Source organism: Chanos chanos, chromosome 1 (assembly GCF_902362185.1).
Source record: "Chanos chanos chromosome 1, fChaCha1.1, whole genome shotgun sequence".
In the NCBI taxonomy this organism is placed as follows: domain Eukaryota; kingdom Metazoa; phylum Chordata; class Actinopteri; order Gonorynchiformes; family Chanidae; genus Chanos; species Chanos chanos.
In genome coordinates this window covers 1999041-2011540 of record NC_044495.1, presented here as the reverse complement: position 1 = coordinate 2011540, position 12500 = coordinate 1999041, and the positions used below count along the sequence as shown (strand labels likewise).

Here is a 12500-nt window from a genome sequence, read left to right as displayed (position 1 = left end):
GACAGGGGAAAAGACAGAGGGAGAGGGAGAGACAGACGGGGGAAAAGGGAGAGGGAGAGACAGGGGAAAAAGAGAGGGAGAGACAGACAGGGGAAAAGACAGAGGGAGAGGGAGAGACAGACAGGGGAAAAGAGAGGAAGGTTATCCATGGCGGTGTGGGAGCAGATCATGGTGGGCCAATCATCTCGCTCCATTAAGCTTAACCGTTCGAGCGTGGGAGCACTCATGGACATGTCCACACAGCAGAACAGACAGCCGCATCTCAGTCTCTACGGACCCTGTTACACCATCCTACTGCTCCACCTCACCCCACCAGAATCTCACCCCCGCCCCTCACGCTACGCCCATCTGGGTGCTCGACTGCCGTCCAGAGGGATTAAAGAAAAAAAAAAAAGCCAGCAGGCCAGTTATCTACTTCGGTAACACAAATAAATAACTTTTATTTCGAGTCTGTTTTTTTCAGGTGAGTCATTTCAGCTGCATAAAATGGTTCAGTCTGTTTTATGGGCCCAGAGGTGTGGAGGACTGGCCTGCTGTTCACTCCGAGAGCTGGGTTAAGAAAAGGCCTGATCTGGCCGCAGACCGTCCAGGTGTGGTGGTTTAGTGTGTGAGATCTGGGTATGGACACTGGGTATGGAAACAGGTGTGGACACTCTTCAGCCAATCAGAGATTCTATTTAGTTGGTCTACAAGAAAAACAGCAGAACCCCGGCCCTCCAGGACCGGAGTTTGAGACCCCTGATTTAGTGAGTGAGATCTGGGTATGGTACAGTCCAGGTGTGGTGGTTTAGTGTGTGAGATCTGGGTATGGTACAGTCCAGGTGTGGTGGTTTAGTGAGTGAGATCTGGGTATGGTACAGTCCAGGTGTGGTGGTTTAGTGTGCGAGATCTGGGTAAGGTACTGTCTGACTGAGTGATTTGACATCATGCAGACATGGCTCTGATCATGTGTATCCCACATCATCACTGAGGGCTCTTAGAAAAGAGACATTACCTTTGAAAGTTTATCCTGTAACTCCTGGATCTTCGCCTGCTGCTCGGCGTTGGTCTGAAAGACAAAGCGCTTCACATCAGCCAAGGACACGGTTATTTACCCAAAACCCACATGCCAATCAAGTCCCACGCCACAGCCAGTGTGTCACCACGCTCGGTTGCTGTGATTTAATGTTCTGTTGAGTGAGCAAATAAAAACGACAAGGTAGCATCAGATGATTTAACAAAGCCGAATTAACTGAGAATAAAGATTGGATTGCTTCTGAAAGAAAGCGAGACAATGCAATATGCCACCCTTGGAATAAAACTCTAAAGCGTTTGGCTCAACAGTGTGAGAGAGAGAGGGAGAGAGAGAGACAGAGAGGGGGAGAGGGAGAGAGGGAGAGAGGGAGAGAGAGAGGGGGGGGGGGGGGGGGGGGGGGGGGGGGGGGGGGGGGGGGGGGGAGAGCGCGCTCTTTATTCGAAACCACTCCAAACAACCATGTGAGGGTGCAAATTAAAATAAAATCATATTCCATAATAATATCATATTCACAGGAAAGAGGCTCTTTAAAACGATCAACTTGAGTTGAATGTGAACTCATCCTATGTGTGATAATCCAGTCAAGAGAATCTCATCCAGAGCAATTTACGCCTACGAACTCTCAGACACAGGTTAAAAGACATCACACAGGGGTAAAAAAAAAAACACACAAAAAAACCCCCCAAAGGCCCAGCTATGGGAGTAACAACAACAACAACAACAATGACAATAACAAACAAACAAACAAGAGCAACACCTCAAATGAGCATGTGCTATGGTAGACTAAAGGTGTGTCGGCTGATTAATGAAGCCAGTAGGGAGAGAATGAGGACTGCCTGGAGAGAGGGCTTATCCGCTCACGGTTAACTCCTACTGAACAGCTTTCAGCTTTGCCAACATCTTCTGCTGAGATTTGAGAGTTTTCACAATATAAAGTCCCATCCCAAATTCCGCGGCCCTGTTAACTGCCCAGAGCACATGTGTATTAAGCCCCCCCCAGGTGTGAGAGCACTGATCCAAGATCAGCGACGCCTAGTCGACATAACTGTATTTATTAGGATTTATAATAGGATGCTGATCCTGGATCAGTGTTTTCACTCTGGGGACTCTGACACATGCAGCCTGTGTGGGCTGTTTGGCCCAGGTTTGATTGGACGTGAGTAAACAGAGGAAAGGCTGTAATCAAGGTAAAGACATGTAGAGGTGCTGCACTGAAGGCTGATCTGAGACAGAGAGTGAGTCATGGCATTATTCTTACCTTCTCCAGTTTAGACAGCACTTCTTCCACCTCAGCCTTGCCCTGTTCTTTCGCCTGGGGACCACAAACAACAACTTTTTATTTTAATGAATCATGTGTCACACCCACACACACAGAACAACACTGACACAGACACAGACACACTCACACAAATAGAAAAACATGACAGAAAGACACAGATACAAGCAAAGGCACAGATACAGGCACAGACACAGACACAGGCACAGACACACAGATACAGGCACAGACACACAGATACAGGCACAGACACACAGATACAGGCACAGCCACAGATACAGGCACAGACACACAGATACAGGCACAGACACACAGATACAGGCACAGACACAGACACACAGATACAGGCACAGACACACAGATACAGGCACAGACACACAGATACAGGCACAGACACACAGATACAGGCACAGACACAGACACACAGATACAGGCACAGACACACAGATACAGGCACAGACACACAGATACAGGCACAGCCACAGATACAGGCACAGACACACAGATACAGGCACAGACACACAGATACAGGCACAGACACACAGATACAGGCACAGACACAGACACACAGATACAGGCACAGACACACAGATACAGGCACAGACACAGACACACAGATACAGGCACAGCCACAGATACAGGCACAGACACACAGATACAGGCACAGACACAGACACACAGATACAGGCACAGACACACAGATACAGGCACAGACACACAGATACAGGCACAGCCACAGATACAGGCACAGACACACAGATACAGGCACAGACACACAGATACAGGCACAGCCACAGATACAGGCACAGACACACAGATACAGGCACAGACACACAGATACAGGCACAGACACACAGATACAGGCACAGACACAGACACACAGATACAGGCACAGACACACAGATACAGGCACAGACAGGCACAGACGCAGACACAGACGCAGATACAGACACAGGCACAGACACACAGACACAGGCGCAGATACAGACACAGACACACAGATACAGGCACAGACGCAGACACAGACATAGGCACAGACACAGACGCAGATACACAGATACAGGCACAGACACACAGATACAGGCACAGACACACAGATACAGGCACAGACAGACACAGACGCAGACACAGACATAGGCACAGACACAGACGCAGATACACAGATACAGGCACAGACACACAGATACAGGCACAGACACACAGATACAGGCACAGACAGACACAGACGCAGATACAGACACAGGCACAGACACAGACACAGACCTTCTGAATCCTCTGCTGGTAGTCTGCTGCCTTCCTCTTCAGTTCCTCACTGGTCTGGCGAGAGTCCCTGAGCTCAGCCTCATACAGGTCGCTACGGCGACGGGCGGCTGACAGGTCCTCCTCCAGCTGCCTGATGGTCACCTGCATCTCCTCCAGCTGGGCGTGGTACTCCTGAGCGCGGGACAGCAAGTGTGACAAATCTTTCTTTCTGATCAAATTAGTCGGTTTTCACTACAGGACTGTAAAGGATGCCATTTTACGAGAGCTCTCCTGACCACACGCCAAACACACAACACAACGCCACACGGCTAGGCAAACACAGAGATAGCACAGGTGAACACAAGGATGGAGAGTTCACTCAAAAACCATGAGACCTACAAAATAAGCGTTTTATGTCTTCATTCCTAAACGTGTCCCCGCACTAGACACTGCCCTTTGACCCGTTACAAGCAGTACCGTCAAACACCTAAAAATGGTTATTCTTTTAAAGTCTTGTTTGTTAGTCTCAGACAACAATGACATAGCTGAGCTCTGGGAGGCCAGTTGGAATGAATTTTATGAAGGCAAAGATGTCAGCGCACACAGAGAGGCACAAGGGTTGTATTTCTCTTCACACCTCAAAAAAAAGTTACTTCGTTTCCTTAAACGGATCAACCCTTTAAAAGGACTGTCAGATACACGGTATGTCAATTTGCTTATCAGAGTTCTTACATCCAGACTTGAGAATTCCTGTGAGAACTGCTTCATTATCTACCGAGACGCTTGATAGAAAAAAAAAAGATTAAAAAGGAAAAAAAAAAAATCGGTTAAGCCAGTTTAATGGCATATGATGAAAGACTGAATTTTCTCATCTGTTTAGCAGTGATGAAATCACAGTCTTATAATCCATAGATTATTTTACAGAGCCTGCGGACAGTGACCGTGCATGTTAACGAGTGTTAGAGTGAGTCACACAGATCAGAACACGGAGCGGTCCGCTTCCCACACTGACCGCTGTGTCCGACTGGGATAATGCACTGAATGTAGTCTACCCTGATTAAAAACAAGGAAAAAAAAAAAAGAAAAAGAAAGAAACACACACACACACAAAACCTGGGAACCCCATAATGCAGGAGGGGCCCAATCAGCATTAAGGGACTTGCAGTTTTAATAAAGATGCTGAACATGTTTAGAGATTTTATTAGCTTGGGCATTAAACGAATACCAGTATGATGGCTTTTCACCCCACCTGGATCAAATGAGAATATGGAATTCCAACAGAGCTGCGAGTTTCACCCCCCCCCCCCCCCCCCCCTCAAAAAAAAACCAAAAAAAAAAAAACAGGATTGTGTTACAGAATCTTTATCCCATTCATTAGAAGAGTAAGGTCTGAAGGAAACGGGGTGAAGAGAACTGGGACAGTACACCAGGTCATTCAAATGTTTAAAATACTTATTTGACCGGTGTCTAATTATAACTGGACAAGGCTCAAAGTTCTACTGCAGTAACCGATACAGTTGGGTTTTTCACGTGTTAACTGCATTACTCAGCGGCTCAACAGAAATGAATGCTAAATCAGTTATCAGTTCACGGACGATCACAGCAGTGGAGGTGAGTTTATGTACAGAATTCGACACACACTCTGTCAAAGCTTTTCTCAGTGCGTACTCCTCCTCTCAGAATGTTTGGGAGTCGTCGGCGAACCACATTAAGGGCATTTCATGCCCATCACTCACCGTCATGCTTCCATTAAAATGTTAATTACCACAGCGCCAAACTGTTTGGGGAATAAGCCACCCTGAATCCCCCGACGCGGGACGGGAAAGCGGAGAAGAACGATTTTCTGAGTGACAGCTGCTACCGCGCGCCTCATCGCTTTGGAGCAGTGAGCGAGGCAAAAAAGCTAAAGGCATTTTTCTGAACAGCTGAGTCAAAATGATACGGGAAAGACAAGTTCATCGGTTGCTGTATCTGTCAAAATGACTCTAAAGACTTTTATTTCTCTGGTTTAAAGACAACACTTTGGCTAGAAACAATCACTCGCGCGATTTGAGATTTTGTCGTGATGGTTTATCTCGCAAATTAATGTTTAAGAACATGACGATTCTGTTGCGTAAGTTTTGCTAAAATGAAAAGGCTTCGACTGTGTCCAGACGGGGACGTTAACGTATGACCACGAAGATCAAACTTGGTAAACGTTTCCCTTTCCAGCGGACTGCTTATAACTCAGTACACTGTAGAAAATCCAGATAGGACTGAAATGCCAGCATCGATCGTGGCACCGGCCCGCAGGTCGTTTGATCATACCAGGTCTAGGCAGGTGTGTGCAAAGTCTCTCTTAGCGATACCGTTAAATATCATGAACTACCCGTTAATTATTAGGAAAAACATCTGTTAATCATCACAGTCCGCGAACACAAACCACCACCATCATATCTCCAATACACATGTGGGACAGCAGTAACCAGACTACATGGGCTTCAGGAGGAGAGAGGGAGGGGGAGGACAGAGAAGACGACTGAAGGGGAGAGAAGGACAGGTTGTGTAAGGGGGAAAAAAAAAAAAAAAAACAGAGAGAAATCCTTGGTGAAAAGAGGAGAGGTGTATAAGCCAAGGATGACTCACACACACACAGCGCAGGTCTGCTAGAATGACTGGTGAGATGGGTAACACAGTCAGTCACTGACATACAGCCCACTTATCATGGCACCAAACCCCTTTACCCATAGATATAGATATATATATATATATACACACACACACTATATAAGCCTATTCTATACTCTCCCCGGGGCATGTTTTTTTTCAGAGTGGGTTTTTGTGTGAGTGAGTGAGAGCGAGAATGAAAGAGAGGGACAGAACGGGAGAGGGGGGCAGGGAGACAGAGAGGAAGACAGAATTATACATGAATAATGGTGTGACTCAGCCTGCTTACATGATAAATGATGGAGAGACAGAGAAAGGGAGAGAAAGAAGAAATCTAATGAGAGAAAAGTTTTTTTTTTTTTCCCTCCCCCGGCACACGGAACGCTGTGTGAAACGAAACGTCTCGAAACGGGAACACATTTGTTAGCTGACTTGGCGACAGTCTTAATCTACGGTAATCCAGCTCCGGTAGACACTTTTCCCGTCACATCCCGCTGGGCTTTCATGTTCCCTCCACCCCTGACATGGGAACACCCTGATCTCTCTCACCAGACTCGACTTCAGAGCTCACTCAGGTCCTGCCGAAACTGCAGAGCTGGATTTGGCTAAACCACAGGGCAAAAAACACTGTTTACTGGCTTCAGATCAGGGTTTGCGGCCATAACATGACCACCTTGCTCATAAAAGACCTGCCAAATCTGACAGCTCGGTGTTAACGCACTGAGGCTGACCAAGCCCTGTATTAATTAGATAAACACCACATGGTCACATTTGAACAGGAATGTCTGCACACAGACATGAAAATAATCCTACATTAACTGCTAATGTGCACATGGACGAGAGAGAGAGAGAGAGAGAGAGAGAGAGAGAGAGAGAGAGAGAGGGGCAGAGACAGGTTCTGTGTGTGTGTGTGTGTTCATGCACGTAAGGGGGTGATGAGCAATGATGTATTATGTATTTCCCTTATTAGAAATAAACTGGCACGAAACAGTGTTAGGCTGAAAAAAAAACAAAAAAAACAGAGTGTTGGATGATAGCGATGATGAGGGAGCCCACACCTGTCGACACACACGTCTCCTCTTTAATGTAGTCGACAGGCAAAGTCCACAGAGACTAACTCTCTGTTCTGCTCCTCTAAAACCACAAAGGTTTTTTTTGGGCTTTTTTTTTTTTCTTCATTTCCTTTTGTGGTGGTGAATGGGAAAGCCTCACAGCCTGCTTTAAAGGTGTGAAGGAGAATATCAATTTTTTTCTTTCTTTCTTCTTTGTGTGTTTGTGTGTGTGTGTGTGTGTGCGCGTGCGTGCGTGCGTGAGGGGGGGGTCGGATAGACATGAATGGCTAATGCCCTAATCCAGCCGAGGGCAGATTACGGCAGATTGACATTGATCAGCAGGAACTGTAGAGGATTGCCATAAATGTGTGGAGCTCTGATTGGATCAGGCTCAATACAAGGGTTCCTCTGACTGTGAGTGAGATCAGGGGAGAGGGAGAATAAGCAGTCTACACAGCCTGGCCAGGCTGTATCCAGAGAACATGATACCATCAGGACTTAGAGACATGTGTGTTTTTTTTTTTTTAAATCCCTCAATGCAGTGCCCGCAGAGAAACACAGAGAAAGGAATAATTGTGGAGTTGTGAAAGGCTTGCAGGGTCCATGCACGGGGAGAGAGAGAATAGAGCCTTTTCAGAGAGAAACAACGCTTCGCTGTGACCAGGCAAACGTGTGCATCTGGGGGAGGAAGCAGCGGTTCCAGAGACGGACTCGGTGCGAGAAGGTTAGCTTCACACTGAGCTGGAGATGCATTAGTGGTGTTAGCACCGCGCTGAAATGATGCGGTGTGAGTGATATGAGGTTATGCTGATATTATGCTGAAGTCTTCCCGTGGAGCAGTTAGGAGAATGTGTATTTGGAGACCAATTTCTTGCATTAAGACAGAGTGAATACACATCAGTGAGGAAGTACCCCTGCATTAGGACAGGGTCAATGTGCATTTGTGGATGCAGTGATTCTGCGAGAGATCAGCTGACAATAACCTCATATTAAGATGCCTCTCCCTGTTCGCCGCCACTGACCCAAGAGCTTCGTAATCAGTTATAGCTGCCGTTTCCCTGGTGACAAGGACTTCTCCGCATGCACACACAAACACACACACACACACAGAATGAGTCATGCAGTGCCCCCACCCCACACACACACACACACACACCTCCTGCCTTCACCCAAACCTTCCTCCCGTCACGTTCTCTCCTCACGTTTTCTGCTCTTTGTCGTGTTGTCGCTCTCCTTTCCCCCTTCATTTTCATCTTTCATCCACGCCACGCGAGTCACCCGAGGAGGACAACCCCTCCATCAATGACTCCCTAAACACCGGAGTTGTCACTACTGCAGTAATCACGCAGTCACAAAAACTGGGAACTAAAAGTCTCGGCACAAAGTGACTCACTCTTTCGGCAAACTGTCTGTAGTAAGCGTTTTCCCCCTCGAGCATGTGTTTGTCTACACCTCCTTATCCTGCACCATCCCCATATCAAAGCCAAAGGTAAGAATCTCAGCCGCCCAACGGGGCTGGCCGCGCATGCTGCTGATTCAGCCGTGCTTTATTGATCAGATAATAATGCAGAGAGAGCGAGAGAGAGAGCGAGAGAGAGAGAGAGCGCGAGAGAGAGAGAGAGAGAGCGCGAGAGAGCGAGAGAGCAAGAGAGAGAGAGAGAGAGAGAGAGCGAGAGAGAGAGAGAGAGAGAGTGGGAGAGAGTCCTCTCTTAGTTTGTCCTTCATACAGCGTGCTGATATACACAAATGAATGGGTGTTTGGATGAGTCAATAAATAAATGCAGCCAGTAAGAGTGTGTTGGTGTGTGTGTGTGTGTGTGAGAGAGAAAGAGAGATGTGAACAGACAGGGTGAAGAAAAGGAGACAGGTTACCAAGGGTACCATGTGAAATGTGTGAGACAGCATCCAGAGAGAGCACTGATTGAGGATTTTCTTCCTACATGAATTAAGAGAGTTTTTTTTCCCCCCTCTTGTTTGGGTGTGTGTTGTTAAGTGGATCTTCATCATACCCACTGTTTTAACTCAGCATGCTGGAGGTTTTGCCACACTAGGATGTTTGATTAAACCCAAACTATCAGAAATTAGCAAACCATGAAAAGCAGGCATGTCAGTAGTAGCTTTAGTATGTGAGTGGCAATAGACATGAAGAGAGTGAGTGATACAGCCACAGTAGGCAGTGGTCAGTGAATGGCATAAAAAGATGTTAACCACCAAATATAGCTGTCATCTATAGTTATATGTGAACAGAGAGGCACATCAATAAACCAGCGTGTTCAGGTTTAAACGCGGTTCTGACCCGGAGACGGGGAGAGGCAGTCAGCAGGACTAGCGACCCACAGCGGTGCTCCACAGTGTGAGATGTGAAACACGGGAGTCAGTCAGTCAAGTGTGAAGGGGTCAGTGACGCCAGGGAGAGGGCGTAAGTAAGACATTAGTGGCAGTAATTACAGGCTGATACAATACAGCGGTTCACAGGCATTGGCTGCTCAGGTCAGTACTGTTACAGATGTGCAGCCTTGAGCAGTAGCCATGCCCAGTAACTCAGCAGTAATAACACAGCATTAACGCACAGACAGGACAAAGAGCAGCAAATCAAAGAGGAGCCGTCGGGAGCAGGTCACGTGCGGGTGAACAGCAGGGCTCGAAGTCAGAAATGAAAATGAAAACAAGAAACGCAAAGACATTGTGGGTCACCAGTTGATAACACTGTTGGGTTCTTTGTTCAAATCTGTTCTATAATAGCCTAAATGCGCCAGCACATGCTTTCTGTTACATTTCAAAATGATTCAAATAAGAAGGCAAGTACAATTTATGGGTAGGAATTTAACAAACAGAAAAGATGAATGATGAATTCCATATACTCCTCACCAGAGAATTATCTACAACCTCAGAGACAACCAGTGTCCTTCAGCGTTTAGCTTGTAAAACAGGCTAGAGGAACCCGTGACCAAACGCAGCTACTGTACTCTACTCTGTGTTGTACTTTATCTCGTACTGTTGCAGCAGAATTTAAATAATAAGGTAGTTTTGGTTTAAACCAGACAATGATATTTTTTGGACACGCTGCGGTCAGCGACAGGGTTTATTTCTCCACTGTATTTCTCTGACTGAGGAGCATGAAACAGGCTCTGAGACAGACCCGCTTCAATGTTTGGGAGAAAAAAACCCCAAAACAAAACAAAACAATAAAAACCCGGTTCAGTCAATGTTATACTGAGGGTAAAAAGCAAGAACAAAAACATTCCAATCCAAACTCCACGATTCTCATTTGCAAGCCCTGGTCAGTAAAAGCGGTTAGTGTGTAGGAGGCTGTAGACTTCACTAACGTAGAATATGCGGGCACTTCTGTGTTTCTGGCAGATCTATTGGCAGGCTAATGTGTCAGTCACAGGCCATGACTGCTAGTCATCTGGAGTTGCCAGATTACCTCAGTTTCCATGTAGAGCCATCGTTTTGTAAGAGCAGTGTTAGAAATGTGAGAAAAGCAATGAATTGACATGTTAATATGGTCGTCAGAAGTAACGGTTAGTTATGATGCAGTGAAAGCTGAGGCATTTTGTGTCTCCTGATGGATCTGTATTAAGGGCAGTGCTCAGAGACTAGAGACACTGGCCGTCCTATAGGATCAGTGAAAATGTGAGTGGGGATTAGTGAGTGGCAGCAGGGCCAGACAAAGGGAAAAGCAGAACAGACAGGTTATAATTAGTCAGTCCTGAGCCATGTGCTATGTGTTAAGTCATGTGTTAGTGATCTGTCACCAGTCATTAATAGTTAATGATGCTGTCATGCTGCCAGTGCGTGGTAATAGCCCTGTTGAGAGGGATGAAGACGTGTCGTGTGATTAAGTCGTACGGCACTGGGGTCTGTGTGATTAAGTCGTACGGCACTGGGGTCTGGACGGTGACAGAGACGGGCAGAGACGACTGTATGGTAAAGGGGTGGAGTGGAGAATGGGGTTAACACTAACCGTTAAAAGATTCTCTCGTGTTGAGGTCATGTAGTGAGAAGGAAAGTGTGTGTTTATGTGGTGATGAGGTTGTGTAGTGAGAAGGAAAGTGTGTGTTTGTGCGGTGATGAGGTTGTGTAGTGAGAAGGAAAGTGTGTGTTTGTGTGGTGATGAGGCTGTGTGAGGTTGTGTGACGATTAGGACTTCATGGCCTTGTATGGCATTGGAGTTGGGAAGGGGTGTGTATGGCGATGAGGTTGAGTTAAGATTTAAAGTGATGATAAGGGTGGTGTGGTGGTGATGAATGATGAGGGTGGTGTGTGTGGTGGTGGTGATGGATGATGAGGGTGGTGTGTGGTAGTGGTGATGGTGATGAGGGTGGTGTGTGGTAGTGGTGATGGTGATGAGGGTGGTGAGTGGAGGTGGTGATAGTGATGAGGGTGGTGAGTGGAGGTGGTGATAGTGATCGATGAGGGTGGTGTGTGTGGTGGTGGTGATGGATGATGAGGGTGGTGTGTGTGGTGGTGGTGATGGATGATGAGGGTGGTGTGTGGTAGTGGTGATGGTGATGAGGGTGGTGAGTGGAGGTGGTGATAGTGATCGATGAGGGTGGTGAGTGGAGGTGGTGATAGTGATCGATGAGGGTGGTGTGTGTGGTGGTGGTGATGGATGATGAGGGTGGTGTGTGTGGTGGTGGTGATGGATGATGAGGGTGGTGTGTGTGGTGGTGGTGATGGATGATGAGGGTGGTGTGTGGTAGTGGTGATGGTGATGAGGGTGGTGAGTGGAGGTGGTGATAGTGATGAGGGTGGTGAGTGGAGGTGGTGATAGTGATCGATGAGGGTGGTGTGTGTGGTGGTGGTGATGGATGATGAGGGTGGTGTGTGTGGTGGTGGTGATGGGTGATGAGGGTGGTGTGTGTGGTGGTGGTGGTGGATGATGAGGGTGGTGTGTGTGGTGGTGGTGATGGATGATGAGGGTGGTGTGTGTGGTGGTGGTGATGGATGATGAGGGTGGTGTGTATGGTGGTGGTGATGGATGATGAGGGTGGTGTGTGGTAGTGGTGATGGTGATGAGGGTGGTGAGTGGAGGTGGTGATAGTGATGAGGGTGGTGAGTGGAGGTGGTGATAGTGATGAGGGTGGTGAGTGGAGGTGGTGATAGTGATCGATGAGGGTGGTGTGTGTGGTGGTGGTGATGGATGATGAGGGTGGTGTGTGTGGTGGTGGTGATGGGTGATGAGGGTGGTGTGTGTGGTGGTGGTGGTGGATGATGAGGGTGGTGTGTGTGGTGGTGGTGATGGATGATGAGGGTGGTGTGTGTG

The 12500-nt window shown here is 47.4% G+C and overlaps 1 protein-coding gene across 1 annotated transcript in view; it reads right to left on the bottom strand.

Moving 5' to 3' along the window:
* The window catches only part of cita (citron rho-interacting serine/threonine kinase a), an 81817-nt gene that overhangs the window by 35104 nt on the left and 34213 nt on the right, over nucleotides 1-12500 (bottom strand). The window contains exons 13-15 of the mRNA XM_030775270.1: nucleotides 3555-3725; nucleotides 2274-2327; nucleotides 995-1048 (exon numbers count right to left, since the gene is read on the bottom strand). Of these exons, the coding sequence (XP_030631130.1) occupies nucleotides 995-1048; nucleotides 2274-2327; nucleotides 3555-3725 (279 nt within the window). The remainder of the gene's footprint in view (nucleotides 1-994; nucleotides 1049-2273; nucleotides 2328-3554; nucleotides 3726-12500) is intronic.